This window comes from Cupressus sempervirens, chromosome 6 (assembly GCF_028749045.1).
Source record: "Cupressus sempervirens isolate cs-2001-9-10 chromosome 6, ASM2874904v1, whole genome shotgun sequence".
Taxonomy (NCBI): domain Eukaryota; kingdom Viridiplantae; phylum Streptophyta; class Pinopsida; order Cupressales; family Cupressaceae; genus Cupressus; species Cupressus sempervirens.
The window spans coordinates 710,567,704-710,595,143 of NC_143123.1; the positions used below are offsets into that span (position 1 = coordinate 710,567,704).

The 27,440-nt window shown below is 38.6% G+C and overlaps 1 protein-coding gene across 5 annotated transcripts in view; it reads left to right on the top strand.

Annotated features, from left to right (window-relative positions):
- The first annotated feature begins 8,898 nt into the window (after positions 1-8,898).
- LOC149554259 (uncharacterized) overlaps positions 8,899-27,440 on the top strand; it is a 41,272-nt gene continuing 22,730 nt past the window's right edge. Inside the window, exons 1-2 of one of the 5 annotated variants that reach the window (XM_089789472.1) lie at positions 8,934-9,167; positions 9,962-10,256. In XM_089789472.1, coding sequence (XP_089645598.1) covers positions 10,124-10,256 — 133 coding nt within the window. In that variant the 5' untranslated portion in view covers positions 8,934-9,167; positions 9,962-10,123. Of the gene's footprint in view, positions 9,187-9,961; positions 10,257-27,440 lie in introns of all 5 variants that reach the window. The other 4 variants (XM_089789471.1, XM_089789473.1, XM_089789474.1 and 1 more) reach the window with 4 other exon arrangements.

The window sequence follows — 27,440 nt, forward strand, 5'->3', positions numbered from 1 at the left end:
TGAACCAATAGATGAGCAAATGAAGATCTAAATTTGCAAAGTGAGCTACATGTTTTACAGATCAAACCTGTTGTTATATTTTTGTAGGAATTTGCCTTAGGGAAAAATTCACCCAAGAATTAAGAGCTCAAACACAAGAACAACTGTAGACCAAAAAGGAGTATGATCAGAATAACAATGTATTCGATTCAATATGCACATTAAGAGTACACTAGGAGTGCCTATATATAAAGCCTTTTGAGATGCATCCAGAATGCCTTGGAATCAACATCATGATAAGTCATACAACCAGGCACATGTCCACCAGATATGGATTATCCTCTATTAAGCACAAAAGTAAGTGTGATGATGAGAGGATATTCCTAAAAGGGTGTAACAAGTAAATCAGTGTTGTAGACACCATATGCTAAAATAGAGTTGCGTACTTCTATGTTGTCAACATGACAACTCAAAAAGGTGTGCAAACTCCTAAGTGTGTCACAAAATAAAATAATAAAATAATGCATTAACCTAAGTAGACTTGAGTGAGTGTAAATAGTAAATATGTATTTACACCAACACCCTCCCTTAAGTGCAACTTAGGGTAATGCCCGTAAGCTTACGAAAACTAGGATGAAATGCATGATGGATCCCAGCCACTAGGCCATTTTAGGTACCCATGTGCATAATGAAAATGCAATCTCTCATAAAGCGGAGAAAGAGGGAAAACCTCATGGGAAAAAACCTACCCCAAAAAGAGAGATGAAAAACCCATACAATGTATGGATGGATGGAGTAATTAAGACCCTCCCATTATGACATACATCTAGTATATACAATAGTGAAGAAGGAGAAGAACAAGACCTCATAAGAGGAAAAAGTCCTCCCCCCTAATGAAGAATGTTGACCAGTAATCACTGCTCCAAGGAAGAAGTTGGTCCAAAAATGCAGAATGACGTTCCTCCCCTTTGGAAGAAACAATGGAAAAGGTGTAATCTTGAAGATGTATGGTGGCCCTGAAACTTGCTCAAGTATCTGTAGAACCTATTCTAGAACTATTTCCTCTGCTGACAAAGAGACCTCCTCCAATTGTTGTACATAAGTATCCACAATCATGCCAACTTGTGAAGATTGATCATGTAGAGAATGGACATGAGGGTCAGAGTGAGCCCTCACAACAATTGTAGAAGGATCATCTTCATCAAAGAGAAGATGTAAATCATCAAGGCTATCTCCCAAGTCTGCGGTGTGTGACTCCATTAACAAATCTGTAATGTTTTCCATGTAGTCATCAACTGAAGCTGGAGTTGAAAGACGATGTGTACCCTGTTGTGATGGACCTTTCATTGTGGCAATGTATGCATGTGGACTAGACTGATGATATGACCTCTCACTACAACTATCGACAGAACCCCACGTGCCTAAATCTATTGAAGCACTATCGCTGGTGTTACTATCAATTTCCATAGTATATGAAGTGTGGAGAGGATTAGAGGATAAGCTTGGTGAACTTTCCTCAAAATGTACATCCTTCTCCACAAAGATCTCATGAGTCTCTGGATCTATAAGTTTGTAAGCCTTAGCATTGTCTTCATAACCGATGAAAGTACAAGGCCTAGGTGTCGGTGCCTCGTAACCCCTGGAAGATAGGTTTGTTGATCCTAGACAATCGAAGACTCTAAGGTGACTCACAACTAGTTTTTCACTGCACCATGCCTCAAATGGAGTCTTACCATCTAAGACATTATGAGGAGACCTGTTAAGTATGTGAGTAGCACTACTAATGGCTTCAACTTCAAGTGTTGGATCAAGAGACTTGGCTATTATCATGCAACTTGCCATGGATTTGAGAGTCCTAATCCTCAGTGTTGCAACATCTGTCTTGTGTGGACTGAATGCTGGTGGATTTTGAAGATCAATCCCCTCAAGTTTGCAAAAGTCTTTAAGTCTTTTGTTCACATATCTACTTTCATTGTCCATCCATAGTACCTTGATGACTTTCCTTGATTTGTGTTCAACATGAGTCTTAAAGGCTTGAAGCTTATGAACCACTTCACTCTTGTGATGAAGGAAGTAGACCCATGTGAATCGTGAAAAGTCATCAAAAAAAGTAAGGATGTAGCGGCCTTGGCTGACTGAAGTCACTGCAAAAGGTCCTGTTAAAACCATGTCAACCAACTGAAGAACAACTAGTGCTTTAGAAGACTTCCCTTTATCATACTTTTCTTGAGATGCATATCCACTGAACATGATGGCCACTCTCCCTTAGAAAAGTTGATGTTAGGTAGACCTTTGACCATGTGTTTTGAGCAAAGTTGCTGAAGATGGTGGAAGGCAAGATAACCAAACCGTTCATGCCATAGTTTGATTTGTGAATGTGAGTGAATCATTTGGCTTCTGAAGGAGACTTAGGCACAAAATGGGAGAAGGAATAAAGTCTCTTGTCATTATTGACTTTCCCCATTGCAACCAATGAATCATATCTAAGGCTATGCACCAGCACTGAATTTGGAAGGAACTCAACTTTGTTGCCATCTCCAAGGTGAGTGATTTGGTAAACTAAGAGGACATTGGAGCTAAGGTTTGGAACATAGAGAACATCTTTGAATTCCCCATTTTCCATTTCCACATGTCCTTTTCCTTTAACTTCCATTTTGGTATCATCTCCCATGAAGATGTGCGGTACTTGGGACTGCTCCAATGAAGAAAAGTCTCCCTTTGAAGAACCCATATGATAGGAGGCACTTGATTCAAGTATCCATTCCATGGAAGAATTTGAGTTTGCCATAAGTGTTTGTCCTTTTCCCTTTGAAGTGGGTGGAGTTGAATCCTTGGAAGTACCTGGCACTTGAATCTTGTTCTTCCTAAGTAGATTTTCCAACTCATCGATTCTTTTAGTCATGCAATGATGCTTGTCATGATTTGGCTTTTTTCAATATGCACAAAAATGTTTGTCCTTCTTTTCATTACTTCCCTTCTTGTTGGAAGAAGAATTGCCTTATTGCGAGGAGGATTGTTGTGTCTCAAATTGTGATTTCTACTTCCACTGCTTCTTGTTGTTGTTGCTAGAACCTTTCCCTCCTTGACTTGATTGGTGCTCATCACTTGCCACCAATGCTTTGGTCTTTGATGTTGTGAGAAGTCCCAAATCTATCAAGTGAGATTGTTTCACAATCAACATCTCTGCAAATGCATCAAATGTAGGCTTTTGGTAGGAACTTCTCATGGTTAACTTGCGAGTATTGAAACTCAAAACAAATGAAGCATACTCTAAAGGTAGCCTCTTCAGGATGTGATGAATCAACTTGTCATCCTTCATGTGATTTCCACAATCTTTAAGTAGTGCCCTATACTCATTGGCTTTGTTGATATAATCCTGAATTGTGTCAAAGTTCTTTGGATCCAAGAGAAGTAAATTGTCCTCACTCTGAAATCCCTTTTCTTCATCCACCTTACCATACAATGATTCAAGTTTTTCCCAAGCTGATTTGGATTCCATACAATTGGCAATGTGAAAGAAGAGATCTCTATGAACACAACTCCTAATAATTCCTAAAGCCTGTTGATCTTGTTTTTTTCCAATCAATGAGTTCTTTAGCATCAGTAAGTTTGGTAATTGTACCATCAACATAAAGACTGTAACCTTTTTCCATTAATTTACTCCATGCAATATCTTTCCATGTAGAATAATTGCATGAAGTTAGAGGTGGAGATTTAAATGAACCCAATGCAAAAAATGAAAAGAGCACAAAAGAGAGACACAAGAACACAGTACACACCCCCCTTTTCACTTAATCAAAAGACCCCCCCAAAAAAGATGCTTTTGACACTTTATAAGTAGTGCATGTACAATGGGCCACTTGTCAAAATGTACAAAGTGGACTTTCTGATTTTGCTTTTACAACTACCTTTTGAGGCCAAAATCTGGAACTAAGCATTGTAGTTGAGATGTACAAGAATTCTAAAAAGTAATCAAAGCTTAACAATGCAAAAAAGCCCAAATTCTAAAAGTGATATTTTTGTCTACACAACCCTAGAATCTGACTATAGATCTAGAAAGTAGATGAAAAATAATGCACTTTCAAAAAAATAGAACCTATTTTCATGTCTAGATGAGCTCGTACAGAGCATTGGAAGTTACAAAATGCAGGATTAAGTAGGTACAATTGCCAAAAAATATAATTAAAAAAAATCCTTGCACCAAAACTAGAAAAGAACACCACCACTGGAAATTTCAAGAAATTCTACCCAATTTCAAAAAAAATCACACCTGATTTGGAGTCTGGATGACCAAGTTATGGCCTCGCAAAGTTAGGCTACCAAATCAAAAACAATCTGGAGAGGGGTCTTCCAAGAAAACTGAGTGTTTAAAATTGATGGTCAAATGAATGTCATAGTAGTTGAAAAATGACTAGTAATGACAGTCAAATGACCATCAAATTTAACCTAGTGAAATGCTGACGGTGAAAAATAGCAGCTCAAGGTGATGTGGCAGCTGACTAGACCGTATAGATTATATAGATGACACGTGGTGTATGACCAGATGATGTGGCAAAAAGTGTTGACATGGCTTATCCAAGCTGGCATCCTGATGTCTCTACATGTGAAGAGGACACATGGCAGGTAGGGATTTGTTGCGGTGTCACTGGTGGGTGACATGGAGGGCATTGCTAACATGTTGAGGTGTCTGTAGATACAGTCTGCATGGCAGATTATAAGTGGGTTGCATGGTGGAGCTTTATAGGTCTGCTTGTCACAATTTGGTTGGTGCCACGTGGCCTGGTTGTGGAGATTGATGTGTGGCCAGGGGTTCAAATGATGTCAGAATCCTACGCATGGACCGGAAACCTCCATGCAGGTGCTAGAATACTGTCATTGGATGGAATTAATTGATGGTGTCAAAAAATTTAAAATGACCACCGAAATTCTCAAAATCACGTCAGAGTTTGGGAGTATAGTCCCACATTTATGGGATAAACAACTTGGATGTTGTTTAAAAGTGCCAACACTTCCACGTTTAAATAAAGTGGTGCAGGCTGGTCGAAATTTATGGTGGCTGCGGGTTTGGAGGATCCATTGAAGAAGAAAGTGGCTAGTCAGATTCACTTGCCAAGTTATGATGAATAAACCTAAAAATTTGTAGGAAGCCTGCCGAAATATATTCTCACAAATTGCAAGGTCGGGGTGTGACTGCCCAATTCTGCAAAAAAAATTCTTCGCTAGCCCGATTGGGCGATTTTTTTTTTGAAAATACCCAGTTCGACAAATAATTGTAGAGGTTAATTGAAAATTAGATCTAAATAATAGTAAATTGTAGATCTAAAATATCATACCCATGTTGCAAATCAGGGCCTCTAGGTGCCAATTTGTAAAATTTTTTTGCCTCACGATTGACTTTGGGCTAAGGTAGCCGAATTTATTGTCAATTTTCACGAAATTAGCGTTCTGGACGCAATGGCGAGGTCAGATCTAGCTCTGGACACTCCCAATTTTTGCAGTACTCCATATTTGAGCTGAGGTGATGAAGCAACAATGGTTTCGAATGGCTATCTGAAGAGAAAATCTCCTAGCTTTGATACCATGTAAGAATTTGCCTTAGGGCAAAATTCACCCAAGAACTAAGAACTCAAACACAAGCACAACTGTAGACTAGAAAGGATTATGATCATAATAACAATGTATTTGATTCAATATGCACATTAAGAGTACACTAGGAGTGCCTGTATATAAAGGCCTCTAAGATGCATCTAGAATGCATCAGAATTAGCATCATGATAAGTCATACAACCAGGCACATGTCCACCAGATATGGATTATCCTCCATTAAGCACAGAAGTAAGTGCAATGATGAGAGGATAAGCCTACAAGGATGTAACATGCAAATCAGTGTTGTAGACACCATGTGCTAAAATAGAGTTGTGTATTTCTGTGTTGTCAACATGAAAACTCAAAAAGGTGTGCAAACTCCTAAGTGTCTAACAAAATAAAATAAGAAAATAATGCAAAATAATAAAATAATGCATTAACCTAAGTAAACTTAAGTGAGTGTAAATAGTAAATATGTGTTTACACTAACAATTTTAACCATTGTGATAGTCAAAACTCTTTAATCAAGGTTGACCTAGCAGTCATTTTGTAAATCCTTTAATCAAGGTGGCATTCTAATAGAATGATCCAAAGTCCTCTAACAAGGCCACTCCTAATAGGGTGATTAAATCCTTTAATAGGGTCACATTCAATAGTGCGCTGTATAACCTTTAATAGGGTTGGCTCTTAACTGAGCTCACTTCAGAAGAGTGAAAATTTGGTAGCATGTTACTTGGTGATTTTTCCCAAATTGGGTTTCCACGTTAAATCCTGGTGTCAAAGTGTTATTTACATGTGTGGATTTTTTTATGCATGCTATTTTTATAGTTGTTTATTTTATTGGCATCGACACATATAGGAAATGGAGAGTCAACTAATTGCATGAAAAATTTATTTGCTGATGATATGCTATATGGATATCGATGTTTAATGAGATTGTTTGAAGCTATTAAAAGTTGAATTGGTACATTTGGACTTGAGGATAACTGTTTCACCCATCCCCCCTAATTATTCTATTTCCTACTAATGAGGTAGTCAAGCTACAAAATAAAAATATGATAAGACCATTTAATCACCCAATCATAATAAGTACAATGTTAACTTGCATGAGCAAAGACAACAATCAGATGCACAATGAACAACTAGAAAATCATGCACTCCTTTGCACACGACAACACATTTTTCCTACAATGAACATTTGGATAGAAGCAAGATTGTTAATGGATCTCTTGTTAAGATCACTTATATCATTTATAGATCGAGTTGTATGCCACTAGATGTGTAGAGATCCTAAAAGTATACCAATAGTACCAATCACTTTTCACATAGAGTAGTAGGGCCACCCTACATACTCAACTATAGTTCCCACCCACCGAGTTATTAGGTGGAGGGAGAGGTTTCAAGCATGTGATGTATATAATATGCCCCCTCATCTTATTTGGCGTAGAGGTCATCCGATCCTCTTGGGAATAGAGTAGAGTGGGCAAGGGCTCCCAAGATTTGGCATCATGAATATGGGAATGAAATTGTTTGGGCCTCATTGTACAATGGGCAACCAAAGACAATGCTTAATCACCATGTCATGGGCAATCACTAGACAAGCTTTGTATTCAACCCACTTTTACCTTTCATAGATAATCCAAAATGCAAAGTAATCCACATATAGTTATATGAAAAAAAGAGGAAGCTCACCTGAAACATATTGCATTTCAAATAAAATGCAAGCATTGGGACTGCATAAAGCAACAAAAATAGAAATAGTATGTTAAATATTTTACATGAACCAAAAAACTTAATTATAACCCAAAACATGGTAGTAACCACTTAGGAACATTATCACAAGTACACAAGACTATCGACTTAACCCTCGCACCCTTCAAATGTGCAAGCACTAATTCTACTATTTGTACATCCTATTCACGTGCTAATAACTCAATTGGAAACTAATACAATTGAGATGTGATTTGACATATATATTTTTGGTTAATCTTCTTTCTCTACTATTTTAAATTTGAGTATATATTTATTTTCATGATATAGTTTAAGGAGTGGGGAAATTACATAGAACTTGGTGGACAAATTACTGATGGATTACTAATAATGATTTGGTGACTACATGCCATGCTTGGTCTATTGCTAGCTTTTGCCACATCTTACCACGGTGCCCTTTTCAAACTTGAGATGACATTTGCAATCACTACTCTTGGTTTGGAGACACAAACTTCATAATATCTGATAGACTATTGTTAATCCTTAGATAAATAATTTTTCTTACTGTATATTTCCAAGGCTTACATGCGGGCTCTTGTCTCAAGTATATAGGTATTGAGTTCCTTGGGAGACTAGAGTTGTTCAAAAATTTCTTTAGAGCCTAGCAACTAAATAGTTGGATTAATGACTTTTCTCTTTTTGTTCATAGTCTTTCTTATGGTATATGGCTACATTGGGTATTGATTTCACATTCCCTTCATGTATACTTAAATTTGATATGCTTTTAGGGTCAATAGCTTCTTTAGTGTATGGAAAAATATAAACTCATTTTTTCTCATTACTCTATTTATACAAATGTTTTGCTTTACCCTAAAGTTGTAATTTGTTCAAATGTTTTGTTATAGATCCATACGTAGTCTTGCAAGGTGGCTCATGTTGAGGAGATGGTTGATCTTTGTAGTAATACTCCATGTGTTGTTGCTAGGGTGCCTCCAAATCCTTTTGTCTCTTGTGATTGTTCTCCTCCCCGTAATTGGCACAAAGGTTAGAGTTTCTCAACTTGTTAATCCTAGTCCCTAAGTCTCAAACTCCTTGCTATCATTTTAGTGGCTGCAAGAGCTCCTCTCAACCTATTCAATCCCACTCCGCCTCTCCCCCTTGGGGATGCTCGTATTGGGCGACCTTTGGTGGGTAAGGTTGTCAATCAGTAGTGGTTATGGTTGGCTAACTCATGATGCTTCAAAGTGGTTCATCTAGTTGATTTAATACACTGCATATTAAAGACAAATAAAAACTTAGTGAAGATGCAGGATGTTCTATCCATGATGTATCTCAGACCCTAGTGTACAAGACAAATCAAATGACTGAAATCCTTATCCTTAATCTCTTCCAGCCCCTGCTATTTTAAGTGCTTAATGACTTTGTTTTATATCATTTTAAAATCTCCAAACTTTACCCATTTGACATTAAAGATGTAATCACGTGTTCAGCCAACTTTTATTTATTTATAACTCTAAATATTATATATATTTTTAATTAATAGAAATATTGACATACTTATTCATTAAAAAAACATCCTCTCCCTGAAAGACGAGTTAGGCTCGCGTCCTCGTTTAACAGTTTATTTGGACTTAAATCGCCCACCCCTTACGTGCAAATAAAAGCCCTCACATCCAAATAAAAGGTGATAAAAGGAAGATTTAACATGGATGTGATAAAAGGAAGATTTCACACGGCGGAGTGAGCGCAGTTGTGAGGATGACAATGAGCGTTTGTGCATTGAACAATTTCAACTGGAAGCTGTTCAATGCTAAACAGCAGCAGCCAAGGACAAATATGCTCAGATTTCAATTATCGGCAACTTCTTCAGCCATGTCTACCAAGGATCATAGGTTTCAATTCATCCTTATCGTATGTTCTCTGTCTATGCAATTTTCTTTACTAAAACAATGCAATCACAAATAAACCCAAACAAGTGACTGGATTGAAATATTTGGAGGTCCTTAGAAATCATGATTTCTCTGCACATGAACAGAGTTTTTCAGATATTATTGGTAGATTTCTGAAAATCTGCAATATTCTTTGATCTTAGTAAATGTCCCTGGCTTTGATAGTTTCATGGGTTATTTGAATTTATAAATTATTGGATAATTTTTCGTCTTCTTCAATTTTCCGTAGAAGTGTAAAGCAAATTCTCAAAACTTAGTCAATCAAATACAGACGTACTTACTTCAACTGCATTTGCCTGATAGAACGCCTATATTATATGGAAATCATTATTTTTAGAGATCTTAAAATTTAAGACTACTTGGGTTGCATTAATGCTGTATATAGAAAGGTTTTAAGATTTGTAAACATGCTTTGTGCCTATTGAAAGAATGGATTGCCTTATTTGGGTGGGTGATTTGCACTTGATTTTGAATGTGAAACCCAACAGTCAATTGGTTCTCCTCTGATTGCTCTTGGCTCTTCAAATTCCAGATAACGCTATTACGTTTATAAAGAGCATGCTTTTGCTGCTTTGTTATGCATCTAAAAAATGGATGTAGACTTTATGGTGAACCACTGTAAATTTGTGTTCTGTCCTGTGCTGGGTTTCTGTATTTCTATTTCTGGTTTGAATACTTGTTTATTGCGTTTTAATTTTTTAACAATTGTTATTTGAGATGCGGCCGTGTTCAATTAGGTGGTAGGAGAGTTTCAAAATGGAGTTGGAGCAGTGTCGGCTGACTAAGGAAAGATCGAAAGGTTCAATTACCATAACTTTTAATTATGGAAGATGCAAATGGAGGACTATTAGTATCACAAAGATTTGTAGCATTAATTACATAGCAAAGCAAAGAAACCGATGACCATGACGAATGAAAAATGGGATGTACTAGAGAGAAAAGCACTAGGAGCTATCCAGTTTTCCCTATCCCCTTCTGTAGCGTTCAACATATCCAAGGCAACCACAACTGCTGATTCAATGAGTATGTTGGGTAAGTTGTATGAAAAGTCCTCAACATCAAATAAGGTATTTCTATTGAAGAAGTTGTTTAATATGAAAATGGTCGAAGGTAGTTTTGTAGCGAGCCATTTAAATGAATTAAGTACAATTACTAGTGAGTTAGCATCTGCAAATGTTAATTTTGATGAATATGTTCAAGCTCTTGCAATCTTGTATTCTTTGTTAGAAAGTTGAAATAATTTGGTTACTGCAGTTGCTAATTCTGTTTTGGGTTCAAATACTCTGAACTATGATGACATTGTTGGTATAATCCTAAGTGAGGAGATATGAAGGAAGAGCACTGGTGAGACTCCAACATTGGGTCATGCTTTGCACGCAGAAGACAAGGGAAGAACAAAAGAAAGAGATAAGAGCCCAAGTCCTCATGAGAAATCACGAGGAAGATCAAAATCAAGAGGCAGAGAAATGGCTTGCTGGTATTGTGGCAAGCAAGGCCACATTAATAGAAATTGGACCTTAAAGCTAAAATCAGTCAAAATAAAATGAAGTCAATGTAGAAGACCAAGAAGATATTATCCTTATCTTAAACTTGGAAAAGATTCCAACTGATGTTTGGGTGCTTGATTCGGGAGCATCAATTCATGTCACTTTGTGCAAAGAGTTTTTCAAAGACTCATGAATTACTTTGGTAAGATTTTCTTTGGGAATGATAATTCTTATGATGTTATTGGCAAAGGGGATGTTTGGTTAAAATTAGCAAATGGAAACAGTTGGCTGTTAAAGGATGTTAGATATGTTCCTTAACTGAAGCAGGATTTGATTTCAGTTGGATAATTGGGTTCTCAAGGGTGTGGAATTACTTTTGAATCCAATAGATGGAAAGTAAAAGGGGGTCTTGGTAATTGCTTCGGGTAACAAACCAGGCACCCTGTATGTAGTATAGAGTCACCCTAAAGTGTGAGATCTTTCATTGCCTACACAATCTCTGTCATTAGATGTTGTAGCTAATTCAGTTATTGACGATTTCCTTAGTATGTTGGAATGTGACAGTGGCATTGAGTCTAATGATGAGAGGAAAAGGTATTTTAACAGCATGAAGCTATTTTGGAAGGCAGTATAGAGCAACATATCTACAATCATTTTCAATACATAGACCATGGAGGCTATGGGTGCTTTATAGAGAATTGTGATGCTTCACTAATTTGTATTCCCCAAGCTGCTTTCAAGGACAAGAACAGTAGGGATTTTTTGTAAGGGGATGGGTGCTTTATAGAGAATTGTGATGCTTCACTAATTTGTATTCCCCAAGCTGCTTTCAAGGACAAGAACAGTAGGGATTTTTTGTAAGGGGATTTTACAGCCAATTCTAAGGATCAAATGTCATGGCATTTTGAACCAAAGAGATGTGGTGGAAATGTTTTGCCCATGGTTTGCCATTTGAATCAAAGAGACAAGATCAGCATTGGTGTGGTAAGTGTGAAGAGGTTGAGGACGTCGTTTGAATCCGTGGATTTTAATAAAATGGGCAATATTAATGTTGTACACGTCAAAGAAGCGTTGGGCATTAGAGATCTTCATTTGTCAAATTTTGTGCTATGTAGATGATAAGGATTGATGATCCTAACATAAATGAGATCACGAGTCTTGAAGAATGTGGTGGTTCTAAAAGATGATCATCAATAGATCTTAGGCAACCACGACTTCATTAATTTGATGATGTTGTTTTACAGAATGCATTAATGGATGATAGTACTAAGCCTTCAAGAAAGCCTGAAGGTTTTAAAATTCGTTGTCAAGGTTTGATAGAACTCATTGTGCATGTGAGGAAGAGAGAGGTTCCTTGGGTTGTTGATAGTCTCATTAATGTGGGATGGTCCTTTGTGTATTGAGCAGAACAAGTTAGAAGTTTGGCAGGGTTGCTAGGGAAAAACCTACAAGCTCAGGGAGAAAGTTTTTAATTTAATATTTGAAGATGTAACTGGAAGCCATTTGTTTGATATAACATATTGGGTGAAGTCGCCTCTGATTTGAAAGCTGATGCTATCGTACCCTAAGATGGATGGATAGCTGCACTATTTTCATGCAGTCTGAGAAGTGAGGTGACAAATCTTATTTGGAGAGCACCTATTATCTCTGTAGCCACTAGGGCATTCTCTTTCATAGTTCTTGTGGGAACTTTAATGGTGTTTTTGAAGTGCTCCCCACTTCGAGTAGTTTTCATTTAGGGGAAATTAACTTTAGTTGTTGATTTTGACTTGACATGGAGAAGGCTCATCTGGAGCGTTTGCAAACAAGATTTGGAGAAGCTGATATCTAGAAGAGCTTCTTTAGCCTTGATTGCAACGTTAGATTATGAGTGAGAAGCAAGGGATATTGTTGTTCATAGTTGTTGCAGGAGTATCTTGGGTTTGCTTGTTGACTACTTTGGAGTTCATGAGAGGAGGCTCAGTTGTTGCTTTGGAGGGTGCTTGGCATGCTTTGGGAGCTCACCATGGTCTTGAAGCTCGGCATGGTTTGGGAGCTCGGCATGGTCTGTGGTGCTCGGCATGTGTTGGAACTTGGCAATGCTTGTGGGAGCTCGACGATGCTTGGGAGTTTGCTATCACTTGGGAGTCGGTGCCGACTGGAGTTCTTGGTGTATTTAATGTTTGTTGTGAGCCGACTTGTGGCTTAAATATGCATTTAATGCCAAGGGGTTTATTTAATTTGTAATTGCTAGGCCGACTTGTGGCTTAGTTGGGTATAAGTAGGGGGGTCTTGTGGAATCTTTTAGTCATTAATTCTTGGAGTGATTCATTCATTTCGAAGTAGTGAGTCTGGAGAGTAGCTGAAGGACGAGTTTTCCCCAGTCTGTGGACAGAGCACCGAATGTGAGGTAGTTTACTGCAGGATTGTTGTTTACTGCATAGGTTAATTAAGAATTGCACACAGATAATGGACACGAACACGAACAACAGAACTCTTATTATTATTCGCATATGCCAAGATATTACATTATGCTTTCATGATAAGATCTAATGAATACAATGCTTCCCAAAGGGGTTATAAATACTTTCCGAAGAACTTTCCCGAAGGAGTCTGTCGGCCACATACAACATGTCGCTACATAACAAAAACCTTTCCGAAGGGACTTGTCAGTTGATACACAATTTCCTTTCCGAAGGGACCCGTCGGTTGATACACAATTTCTACTAACGACATCATCCCCCCAAAAAAGAAAAGTCGTCTCCTGACGACTATTACAAAATCTCTGAGACAAATCAAAAACCAAAATACATTGACTAACTAGCTGGTCTTCAACACTGTCACCTTAGCCAATCTGACATCTGACCCTAATAGCCACTTGTGCCGCTTTCTGCATACCAATTCCGAGTACACTGAACCAAGTGTCGCTGCACTACCTCCAACTGGATGATCAGCTCCTCCCGAGCTCTCTACGCATCCACCAAGACAGCCTCACGACCAACACCTACTCTCAGTGCCTCTGGTACACAAACACTCCATGCCTGCAGTAGCTCCAAGTCTTCTCAACTGGTCAGACTTCCACGACTGATATCTGCAACAACTAGGGGTCCAGGGGGCAACGCCCCCGGCAGGGTCGAGGGGCAGGGCCCCCGTGGGGTCTTGGGGCAGCGCCCCGGGTGCGCTTCCTGTCGTAGTACAGGGCGGGGTCGAGGGGCAGCGCCCCTCGTCGCCAAGACCAAATTAGCACTCTGAAACCCACACAAAATTGCACGGAACACACCATTTCTGTCATTCCCTGCTGATTCTACACTCTTTCTGGCAATCGCTGATGCTTCCCCTTTCCTATGGCATCATCTGATACTCATTCTGAGCATTCTTGATTTGTTGAATTTTTTTTTTTAGAAAACCTCCTGTCACCCTCTGCCATGTTACGCCAATTCCTTATGCAATACCCTGGAATGCCATTCAAAATCTGAATGCAATAACAGGCAGAAGCCGTATGCCAAATCCATACGCCATATTTATCATTTATGCAAAACTCGCACACCATATTGTACTAAAAATCCGTACATTGGCTGCTTCAGAAAATCCGTATGGTGATCATGTTGGAAAATCCGTACGATGGCTGTTTAAAAAAAAATCTGCATTGAGACTCGAATTCCGTACAGCAAATAACATATATATGGAAAAATCCGTACGGCAAGCTTTTTAACAAAGCCGTACGGTAACTCAACCTCCAAAATCCGTACGGGACTGGCTCCCAAATCTGTGCGCAGCCTTGCAAAGAAATTCCAAGTCTGTACGGTGCCTATTTGATTGCATCTGGGAAATCCGTACTGCTACATTGCATTTGAAAAGTCCGTACGGTGTCAGGGACTCAAAAGCCGTACGATGACTGCATAAAACCCGTACATTGCCTGTCTGCTAAACACCGTGCAGTAGCCTTTTAAAATCCGTACATGGAAATCAACAAAATTTGGCTTCAATTTCTGTACACTAGCCTTCTCTATTAAAATCCGTACGGTGGTTAATATGCAACTCTTTACAAACCGTACACTGCTAAAAACCGTACCACACTAAAACCGTACATCTTAAAAATTGTATTAAAAACCGTACTATAGCAAAACCGTACACCAACTTTCAAATATGAAAGTCGTACGGTATTCTTCCCTTCAACTATGAAATCCGTACGGTACTATTTTCTTCAAATATAGAACCTGTACGACACTTTTTCTCTCCTTTTTAAAAAAAATTATTTATTTATTTTTATTTTTATTATTTATTTATTTATTTATTTTTTTTCTTTTCTTTTTAAAATTTTTTTTTTAATTATATATATATATATATATATTTTTAATATTTTAAAACAGCAGAGTCAGTTTTCCCTTCGACCGTCGGCATCGTTGGCCTGCAACGACGAAGGGGTCGCCCGAAGGCCATTCTCTAACACAGAAGTCTTCCAACCCCAATAGGTTATAACTTCTTCCAACACAAAAAATCTTTATACTTAAGTGGTTTGACATTTCGTCAAACACTTTGCAAGCAAGCTTTGATACCACTGTAATAATCCTGCTCAATTTTGATCTCAAAATGCTGATTGAAGGCTCGAAGAATTTTGTCAAACACTTCGTATACAAGGGGTCATATGACTAATATAACTTTTCAAATTGCTGCAATAACTCTTGTTTCAATTTGCATCAAAGAGAATGCTTACAAAAGACTCCAGATTTGTCTAAACAATGACCAAACATGAATGTGCAACTAATTTTGACAATATTCAATACAAATATGAGACTTAACTACTTGCAATATGCAGCTACAACAACTAGTGATTATGACAAATACTTTGGATGCAACCTAGCATGACATTAATGCACTTACAACCAATTGATATTTTGTCAAACAATTGGAATGCAAACTAATAAGTTGATCATCAAACTCTAGGCTTGCAATATAGTTAGTCTAAAAATTACAATGCTCTTTCAATTGCAAAATCCTAGCCTTCCTTTGATACCAATAATGCCAAATGGCAAACAAAGACAAGTACAATATGAAATAGTGAAGTGCTGAAGTTATATTTGATACTCAGCTGAAAACAGACATTTCTCAGAAAATATGCCAAATGAGAAGTGAAGAACCTGATTGTGGATGGCTGTAATATTTTCCTTCAATGCTGCCCCTTTTGCTTTGCTTTTTTCCGATCTGCTTTTACCACTTGCTTTTTCCAGATTTGTTTTTTCATTTTTGCTTTTTCGAACTGCTTTTTCGGATTGCTTTTTCGGAGTTGCTTTTTTGGCCTATTTTTTTCGAATTGCTTTTTCGGCCTATTTTTTTCGAACTGCTTTTTCGGCCTGCTTTTTTCGAACTGCCTTTTCGGCCTGCTTTTTCGAACTGCTTTTTCGGCTGCTTTTTCGAACTGCTTTTTCGGCCTGCTTTTTTCGAGCTGCTTTTTTGGCCTGCTTTTTGTACTCAAATATTTTTTCTCAATGTAGCACAAATAGAAGACTGAAGTATCTTCCTCCTAGCTGCAATAATTCAAGTGATATTTCACACCCTCAAAATTGCGTACCAATTGAGAGTTTTCGTTCTCAATGGCCAGTTGTGACTATTGCAGAAACCCTAGGCTCCACAATGCACATCAACAAATATCAACATCAATAACAACAAATCTGGATGATTAGAATGAAGCCCAGGGTGCCTATTTATTCTTTTTCCTCCACTTTCTCCAGAAGCTTCTAGAACATTATTTTATTTTATCTATTAAGTGACTTTAGAAAATATTTTATAATTCAAGTCACTTTATTAAATTAATTAAATATAAAGTTACCTTTTAATATTTATTTATTTGATAACTTTATAAATAATTAACTTAATACCACTTATTTATTTAATTAAAATAATTAATTAGTCATCCTCATAAAATATTCATTATTTTGGACAACCTAATTAATTAAATTAATTAAATCAAATTGCCTCCAAAATGGGGACATGACACCGTGGTATATCTTAAGCTTCGAGCCATTCACCGCCTGAGGCACTTCCTGTCCATCCAAAGTCCATAATTTTACTGCTCCACTGTCCCCTACTTCTTGGATTTGATACGGCCCGATCCACTTAACTTTGAACTTGCCTGGTTTGATCTCATTCCGGTCGTCATACTTCAACACCCACTGTCCGAGTTGAAACCTGCTACGCCTGTTCTGTGTCATCTCCATATCGCCCAGTTTGTTCCTGAAGCTCGCTACCATGGACTCTGTCAGTTGCCCCTTCTGCCCATCAATAACACATTCACTCTGTACTGCTAAAACTTTTATTGAACCCTTCCTCTTTGTTGCCTGTGCAGACCATATTGTGTGTCTTCCTTGCTGCCGGTACCTTTCTACTATATTTGTGGTTCGACGTAATATTTTCTTCCTGTGCAGTTGTACAGTAGAATCTTTCCTTCTTTCGGGTTCGTACTGTATGTTCTTTCCTTCAGCTTCAGTCATACCTGCGTTTCCTTCTTCGGCTTCCATGTGTTGCTTCGAACATTCATTTCCTCCTTCTGCTTCTCTATGTTCCTTCGGGCATTCATTTCCTTCTTCTTTCTTACCTTTGTCGATTCTTAACATATTACAACTTGGAAAGAGCTCGTAATCGTCTATCTGTCAGTGGTAAAGACCATTTATTGAATCCAGATCGTCATCTCCTTCCAATCGTAGGACTCCTTTCTGATCGGGTTCCATACTCTGCCTCCTCTCATCATCTTCTCCTTCGGAATCTAACGATAGAGCTTTTTCTCCAACCATTTGAGTGTGTAGATCGATGACATACTTCCGGCCTTTGCTTTCAAGTGATAAAGTATTTTTCTTCCAATCGTGTTTTGCCTTGGCTTGTATTAGCCACCCTCGACCCATAATAGCATCGTATCCTTTCCGCCTGAGAGGAATCACAACGAAGTCCAACAGGAATGGTTGTGTTCCAATTGTCACTGGTTGTGCTGTGAGTATTCCCAATGGCTTGATTCCATGTTGATTGGCTGTTAACAACTGGAAGGTAGGTGGCCACAATGTTGGTTGTCCCAACTTTTTCCAAGTATCCTCTGGCAGCACATTGACACCGGATCCTCCGTCGACGATCGTGTCCGTTAGCACAGTCCTGAGAATGCCCATTTCAACACCTGCAGGATAGCGTCTGGATGAAAGAGCTAATAGCATCGGGTCTTCTGCACTTGCACCCCCCTATTTCTCCTTTTCATGCTCTACAGGTTGCTTAGCACTGGGGACTATATTTGTGAGGGCCGTACGGAGTTGAGGCATAGTGAGCAACAGATCATTTATCCTGACGGGTATCTCAGCTTGCAATATTTGCTGTACAATGTTTTGTTCTGCGCAGTTCTGTACGAAGGTACTTGGCGGGTCCTTCAGGTGTGCCGTTTCTGCCTGTGCTGCTTTCTGGATCTCTGCTCGTGCTTCCTCCAGTCTCTTTTTTTCTTCCGCCGGATCAGGGTAGAGCTTCGCCTACTTCCGTGTGATAGCCAGAACTTCTTCCTCGTCCGTCCCGACGGCAATCAAGTTTACTCTGGACTTCGGGCACTTAGTATCATCATGATCGCCAGGTCCACACCATCGGCATAGCAATTTCGGTGTGTTCGTCGTTGTGCACTCTCGGGCGAAGTGACCCCATAGATTGCATGTGCGGCATTGAACAATCAGTCGACCATTCGCATCGTATTGAATTCGACTCCTTCTGCCATTATTGTTGTTGCCGCATTGTTGTCATTGCTGCTATTGTTTTGACTGCGCCGATTGTTTTTGTATCTGCCCGATGTGGCTCCTTCCGTATTGGTGTTCCCGTTCCCTCCTGACGGGGATGCCTCCTGTGTGAGGAACACTTGCTGCAGTGTTCTTGTTTTCAAATTGAAAGGGCATTCCTTTACCGAGTGTCCCAGAATTTGGCAAATCTCACAAAATTGATCTTTCGGGCAGGATCCCTTCGTATGGCCATCTTTCTTGCACTCCGTACACCATAGGTCATTTTCCTTAGTCTCCTTGTTCATGTTTTTGAATTCCTTCATCATTCGAATCATGTCCTTCTGGAGGGCACGAACCTTGTTGTTACTTCTCTCCTCATCGCTGCTATCTTCTCCTGAAGATGCATCGTCATTTGAATCGGACAAGCTGTTTTTCTTCTTCTTTGTCTTCTGATCACTTTTGAAATTCATTGCTTGATTGTACGCTTCATTGTATGTTGATGGTGGCACGATCTTCATCTTTTTTCGCAGCTTCGGGTGAAGGCCTTCAATGAACCATCTTTTCTGGAGTCCATCTGCCGGCTTATTCTCCATTTTACAGATTAAGTCCTTCAATCTCCTAGCGAAGACCCGTACTGTTTCATTCTTATTTTGCTTGGTATTGAATATTTCTGCTACAATTTCATTATCATCACGCAAAAGTTGAAATTCTACGATGAACTCCTTAATGTTGTCCCAATTGTTTAATTTTTGTGGATCAACATCAATAAACCAATCAATCGCAACACCTTGTAGGGTAGCGGAAAATTGTCGGATCCATTCGTTTGCATCTGTTATGCGATTTGCCCTCCAGATTGTTTCACATGTTTTACAATGTCGAATGGGATCAGCTGCTTCATCACCATCAAATTTAGGCAACTTTTCTTTCGGACCTGCCATTATCACTGTATGTTGGGGGTTTTGTTGTGTACCTGCACTGTTTTGCACTCCCGTGCTGTTCTGAGCTCCCGTGTTGTTTTGAACACCCGTGCTGTTTTGGACACCCGCGTTGTTTTGTACACCCACGCTGTTCCACACACCCGCGTTGTTGCCAACACCCGCGCTGTTTTCGACTTCCGTGCTATTTCCAACACCCACGCTGTTTTTGGCTTCCGCGCTATTTTCAACACCTGTGCTATTAGAGCATTTAGACATTAAAATATCATTCCATTCTTTTTGAAATTCACTTCTGTTTCTTATTAGTTGGACCTTGTAGAAATCATATTCTTAGGGTTTTATTAGTCTAATTATAATAAGTAATGTAAATTATTAATTTCCATAGTACTTATCACTTCCAAGGGAAAACCTGTAGCAATTACTGATATATATGCTGCACCAACTGATTTGTATATAAAACTATATCTTCAATTGCCAAACAAGACAGAAAGGAGGCATAGTTAGAAAGAGACATGGTTGAAGTACTTTCTGTAAAGAGATAACTATGGAAAAGTCTATGGCCAAATTTAGTACTGTTGTTTTGATTAATTACTATAAAACGGCTTTTAGCAATGTGATTTTTAAGGAATTACCTTTCTTTCAGGTCATCCAGTTGATAGGTGAATGGATGGTAAGACCGAGAGACGGTACACCAAAAATAAATTAAGAAATTAAGATCACAATGTCAGTGATTCCACGTACCACTGGTGAACAATGGGTACACTTGACAAAAGAAAATCTATGTACAAACTTTTCTGATGTGTTTTGAGTCTTGACTATATACTATCCCTAAGATTCCATTCATATGTCACAAAGCAGCAGCGACACAGCATGGAATTCTTTGAATCAAGTTGAAAGGTCCCTCCAGTAATTCCAAATTCCCAACAAAGTTTCTCTTGTTGGGCTTATGCATATTCTGTTAGTTACATTAAAACATTGTCATAAAGTTAATTTTCCCTTTATATTACACCAAGCTACATATGCCTAAGCAGTGTTCCATTAGTAGATTGGACATAGGTTACTGTGGCAGTAAGTGCTGTAGCTTACTAGTAGACCACATCCCAATGGAGCTTCTATTAGTTGCCTGAGTTATTATGGTAAAATTATGAATGTGTTATTAAACAAAGATCATAAATGATCTGTATATACAAGTATATCATAGAATGTTTCTATAAAGAACAAAGAGAGAGAAATAGAAACATTTTGAAGAGAGAAAGAGAAAGTTTACATATTGAACAGAGAGAGAATATGGAAACATAGAAGAAGAGTGACCATTGGAAATAGAAGTAAATCTACAAAAGAGGGAGAAACAAAATTAGAGAGATTTTACTCTAAAACCCCCCCTTAATGGTCAATCAAACTTCAAAACAATTTTTTTTTGCAGGAGAATACTCAAAAGGCATAAAAGGCAGACTCGGGCTGATCAGTGAGCTCCGTATGTTCTGCAATATTGGTCTGTGGTAGATTGACTGTGGTAGGACTAATTTTGGTACCTTGAACAAGCGCCTAAAGGCGATGGTACTCGAAGATTGTCATCATTCTCTGCTTCTAGGTGTTGTAGTTCTTTTCGTTAAATCATTGATTGCCTTACAAGAGAAGATTGGTGAGAGATGTCATGGCATGTTTTTTATGCAAAAAAAGTGAATATCTAAAAAATGCACAAACTTCAAGGCAGATTGATGGAAAACCTAGAAAAAAATGAAATGACACCTAGAAGAGAGCACAAAAATCCAGAAAGAATTTGAAATTAGATTATGAATCCATTGGCTCAAAAATTGAGGCACAGAAAACGATGCACTAGGAAAAACGAAGATCAACCCAGTTGAGATCTGGAAAAACCTAGTTGGAATTTGCAATTAAAATAAAATTTTAGCTTGATTTGAAGGGTAGAAACCCTAGCTAAAAGTGCAGGAACCAAAGGCGGTCATGAACGCTTAGACATTTGCAGAAAAACAAGCTCAAAAAATTGTCAAATGCAAGCCCAACGGGCGGGGGAAAGGCAAATAATGCACGAGTTGTAGGAGACAAACCGCCCAGAGAAAAAAATATAGAAAAACCCTAGACGGATTTTAGAAAATATCCCTGCAAACAAATTTTTGAAGACACCCAGGCAAAGGATGTTGAAATTTTGAGACTAAAATTTCATGAAGAAATTAAAGATTTTCATAACCTATTTCGAAAAATAATTCAGAGAATTTCAATAATGAAATTAATATTTAAAAAAGAAGAAGAAGCCCCGATGCCATATTATGGCAAAATAATGAATGTGTTATTAAACAAAGATTATAAATGATCTATATATACAAGTATACACAAGAATGTTTCTATAACAAACAAAGAGAGATAAATAGAAATATTCTGAAGAGAGAGAAAGTTTCCATATTGAACAGAGAGAGAATATGGAAACATAGAAGAAGAGTGACCATTAGAAACAAAAGTAAATCTACGGAAGAGAGAAACAAAATTAGAGAGATTGTACTCTAATACCCTCCCTTAATGGTCAATCTAACTTCAAAACAAAACAAAAATTTGTCTAGCTGAAAGAGTCTGCCAGGAGGTTCAGATTCAAAATATTACAAAGCTTGATAACCAAAGAAATTGTCAAGAAGATAAAACACTAGTGATTATCTCATCAGATCAGGTAACAAAAGAAGCTATTTCCAAAAGCACTTCTAATTGCTGCTGTTTTATAAGCATCAGTTGCAAAAGTACCAATGACAGAATCAGCAATATCCTCTGTATTCAAATCTTTCACAACTCGTTCAAAACTAGGATTTTAATCACATTCAAATTTTCAATTTTGTCAAGTTTGTCAATTTTTATGCTCATCTATGTATTTCTTCGAAGTTTGCATCTTTTTCTTGTTCAAGTTCTATTAATGAGGCCGGATATAGGCCTGCTGAAACTCTTCTCTATGTTGTTGGATTTAGCTGTAGAGTGGCCAGATATGGATTCAGTTTGAATTGGATTCCTGATTTGATTTGGTCTGCCTGTGGATTCAGGTAGGATCCTTGCAAACATTGTCTAGTGTGGTTGTGATGAATTCGGGGAGTATCTAGGTGAACCTCGGGAAACCCCGGGGAACCTGTTTATCCTTGCACTATTTTTTGTTGCTTTGACTTTGACTTAGATGCCCTAAAATGAATTGTAAACCCTAAAAGTCACTTTTAGAATGTATCAAACCCCAAAACAAATACAATTTAGCCCATTTCTGTTGCAAAAAACATATATTATTTTAGGAGTGGAACATTCATTTTGCTTGTTCAATCAACAAAGGGACTTGAAGATTGATCTTTAAAGGTTATTTGATGATTGTGTTGTCATTCCTATGTAAATACAAGAGTCCATTGGCTGTGAAGAGGACCATTTAAGAATATCTTTGCAAATGCATTTCTTTTGCTTTTCTCCTCGTTTAAGTTTTACAAATATAAATCAAATTTTTTACTTTGTTTTTTTAAGATTGTTTCATTTTTCTATGAATGTGTCAAGCGACCTAGGTTGTATATATCTATTTTTTTGTTTTTAATGTGTTTTTAAATTTTTTTTATAAAATTTCTTGCCATAGGAATCACAATGGCTGCAAGTTCTAATCCTATATCTCAACTGTAATGTAAAACAAATCTGAGTTCAAACTATGGAATTATGTTGATACAACCAGTTCTAGATGGCAGGGGTTATATTTGGATTTGCCAAGGATGTGATGTTAGATATTCAGTTAATAATTAGGTGAAAGCTCATTTGTGTGGAATACTTGGACAGGATATCAAAATTTTCTATAGAAAGAATGGTGTACCTATGCCATCAGAGCAAGCAAATGAACAAGTAGGCTGTGGATTGAATCACCTCTTTGCAAAAGAAACATGAAAGAAAATGAAACCCTCAATGTCCCCATCTAATCCCAATATCATAGTATAGAACCATCAATTTTGGGCCACTCCTAGAAGTGAAGAATGTTAAATGCCTAATCTAAGATGCATTGCCAATATAATGCAATTATAACCATTCAACATACAATAGTAACCAGAAAGAATAGAACATACAAGGAGATATGATAGAATGATGTGGCTTTTCACAACATCATTGTTTCTTTCCACAATCGCCATGATTCCTTGCTTACTTCCATCGTGGATACAAATAGCCTCGATAGTTGGTTAAGTCCACCAAGTGATGCTAATTGACACTGTTTGGAATGACTATTTTATTATTCTACCCCTTAACTAACAAAGTCTTATTATGGCATAGTAGCTGCCTACATCAACCCCGACCCTCCACCCCCCAAACCCCCCCCTCCCCCCCCCCAGAAAAAAAAGAGAGGAAAAAAGAAAGAAAGAAAGTTGTTGTCTTCTAGATGGCAGAAAAGAAAATATCAAAAACTTTGTTGGGATAGGTGATAGGACGTCCTTGGAGTCGCGAAAGTGGTGGGGCATGGAAGTTGGTGATGCAAAATCTTCAAACCTCTACCAACTACCATTTACTTCTCACGCACAAAACCTTCAACAACCTTAAAGCATTCATGAGATCCTTCTCAGCAATCCACAACTTTTGCTCCTCCATCTATGCTAACTTTGTTGTCAGTAAATTCTATATTGTAGCCGACGGGTAGAATAGTATCTGAACGGGCACGTGACGGTTGAGTCACCTCTTCAGGAAAGTATATGTACACCATCCATAAGGAACTTTGGGAATCATTGTAATGAGCATAATCATATTGTAAGCATTGGAGTGCATATAGTGTAGATGAATAAAGTATATGTTTTGTCTTATATCTTGCTATACTACATGCGATAAGTATCCTTTTACCCTATATGGTAAACATTTTGCGCCATTGCAAGTTGAACTTGGAATGAAGTGTTATGAAGATTACTGCCGAATTTGCTTAACAAGTCTAGGAATAAGATAAAAGATAAGGATGAAATATGCACAACATAGGAAGTTTTAATTTTAGCACAATAGGCAGAGTGCAGATAGAAGCTTCAGTCGATTACTGACGAACATCGAGGGGGTGAAGGAGCATAGATGGAGGGAGTGCATTCACCTAATAGACCGAAGAGTGCCGAGGAATTGCTAGAAGAGACATGACAGTGATTGAATTTGGTGGAAGAGACAAGAGAGGAGTTTCTTAACTTGTATACGCTGAGGGTAGAGAATCCGAACGAAAGGGAAGCAACTCGCACGGTTCGAAGTGCTGAAGGAGCACGAGTGTGGAGTGAACTCTTTGTTTTTGATACACCCGATGAATGGATATAGGCAGAGAATTGCACTTCGCTTGAGGAAGATCTTTTCTCGCTAGGTAATGCGGTTGTTGAAAGTAGGACGGTTGTCCGAAGCAACGTGGTTGTGTAGAACAACGCGGATGCTCAGAGCAGTGTGGGTACACATCAGGTACCACAAAATTAGAAGAAAGTAGCAATGGCAAGACCAAAGGAGAAATTGCCAAAATTTAATGGTGACGGGATGACAGATTCGATCAGGCACCACAAGACGTGAAACAATATTGACAGCTAATGGTGGAACAGACGAGGATGATTGGGTCCGACAGTTTCTAGTGACCCTATGGGGTGTAGCAATTGATTGGTTTGCGGATGCCGATCCTCAGAAATTAACTACATGGGCAGATGTTAGGAAGGAGTTCATAGTAGTGTTCCGACTGCTAAGGGACGATAACGAAATTGTAGCAGAAATATATAGTACAAAGCAGCGAAAGAACGAAATGATCCGTGCCTATGCAAGAAGGCTGAAAGAGTTGGTGGGGGAAGATGGAGAGCCAAACGGCTGACAGATTAAAGAAACGATGGTTTGTTGAGGGGCTACAGCGGGCTCTGAAAAAGAAAATGAAGATTGTACCTCTAGCATCGTAAGTAGATGCATATAATCGAGCGATGGACTTGGAGAATGAGCAAAAAACAAGAAGAAGCACAAATCATCGGACTCAGACGATTTATCATTTGAAAGTAGTAGTAGTGATGAATAATCAAGCAAGAAAGTTTGAGCGTTGCAGAAAGATATGCTATAGATGATGAAAGAATTTAAAAATCTGGAAAAGAATGCTGACTCAGTGAAGGGGGAATTGTGGTGTACGGACTATAAAGAGGAAGGCCACACAAAGGGCTTGTACCCGAAAAAACAATTTTGTGATATTTGCCAGATTGTGGGACATTCCATAAAGGAATGCTTGTTCAATATGAAGTTAAAGGGACACCATTAAGTGTTACTAACACAGGAAGTGTCCACCAGAACAAACACGAACAACGATGTAACCTTTGGAGGATATCGCAACAATAACTAGCGTGGAAGGGGTGGTAATAATAATAACAATAATAGCAATGGAGGTCGGAGTCGGATATAGTATGACGCGAGTGGACGACTGATGATCCAGTGCCGTGCGTGCAACCTTTGGGGGCACTTTGCCAGAGATTGTACCACGAAGGAGACATTGTAGCTGTTATGCAGATGGTGTGGTCCAGGAGACCACGAAGATTTGAAATGTCCAAAGCAAGGGGTGAATTTCTTAAGCATCAAAACATGTGAGGAGGAAGCACTAGCCATTACGCGTGAACAAGCTAAGAAGACAAAGTACCCTGATGCAGAGGAAGAAAAGAGGAGGTTGCAGCAAGTACAAACGGAGTTGGAAAAACAGATGGAAATAGGGAAGTAGCAAGCAAAAGACATGGTCGATACCTCGAAGAGGAACCTGGCTGAACAAAACATGATAAGGTAGGTAATGCAAATAGAAGTCCCTATAAAATTAAATGACCTTACAATGCCTCAGTTACGGATGGTGATTCTGAATATGACACCACTTTCGGAAGCAACGAAGGAAATAGGAAAGGACGGTATTGGAACGACTGCAGCAGACCTAATGCTACTGGCACTCATGATGGGAAGGCATCCGACAATAGTTGAGATGGGTATCTTGGGAACAATACTTATGGACACAATTGTGGACGGAAGGTCAGGTGTGAATGTGTTACCAGAGGATACATGGAAAAAGTTGGGACAACCTTCGTTGTGGCCACCTACATTTCAGTTACTTATGACGGATTAGTACGGAATCAAACCATTGGGAACCTTGATGAAACAATCAGTAACTATCGGAACGCAACCATTTTTATTAGATTTTGTGAGCATTCCACTGAAAAGAAAAGGGTATGACGCTATCTTGGGGCGGGGTTGGTTGGTGCAAGCGAAAGTGAAACATGATTGGAAATGAAATACCGTATCCATGGAACGTGGAGGCCGAAGATTGATAATTGACTTGCACATACAAATGGTAGGTGAGGAGGCAGCATTGTCAGATTCCAAAGGTGAAGGTGAAGGTGATGATGAAGGAACGAAGAGGATGGAACTAGACAAAGGAGTATTGAAATTAGGAGGGTCGAATGATGACGACCTAGACTCGGTGAATGGCCTACTCCACTGGCAGATGGAGGATTATGAGCTCTTCCCGAGCTGTAACGTGTTGGGTGTCAAGGAGGGAAAAGAAAGGAACGAGTTTTCGAAGGAGTATAGCGAAATAAAGGAGGGAGAAGCACATGTAGATGAAACGCCAACCCATACGTTTAGCGAGGGCAAACCTCTAAAGTATGAAGAGCCTATTGTGAAAACAATGAACTTAAGAGATGAAGCCAATCCAAAAAATATTCTTGTAGGAGATGATTGGAATCCAGTTCTGAAGGGAGCAACGTTCAAAATATTTATGGAGTACAAGGACGTCTTCGCTTGGATGTATAAAGATTTAAAAGGAGTGCCACCAGAATTATGTGTCCACCGGATACCATTGATAGAAGGTGCAGTATCCGTATGGAAGCAATCGTACCGGATGAACAAAAATTATGCTGCACAGGTCACGGATGAGATCGATAGGATGTTGGAAGTAGGAATTATTTTTAGAATACAAATGAGTGAGTGGGTATCACTGATTGTGATATCTTTGAGAAAGGACACCATGCAGATAAGAATATGCGTAGACTTTCGATGCCTAAATGCAATAACAATCAAAGATCCATTTCCGATACCATTCACTGATAGCATTCTGGAAGAAGT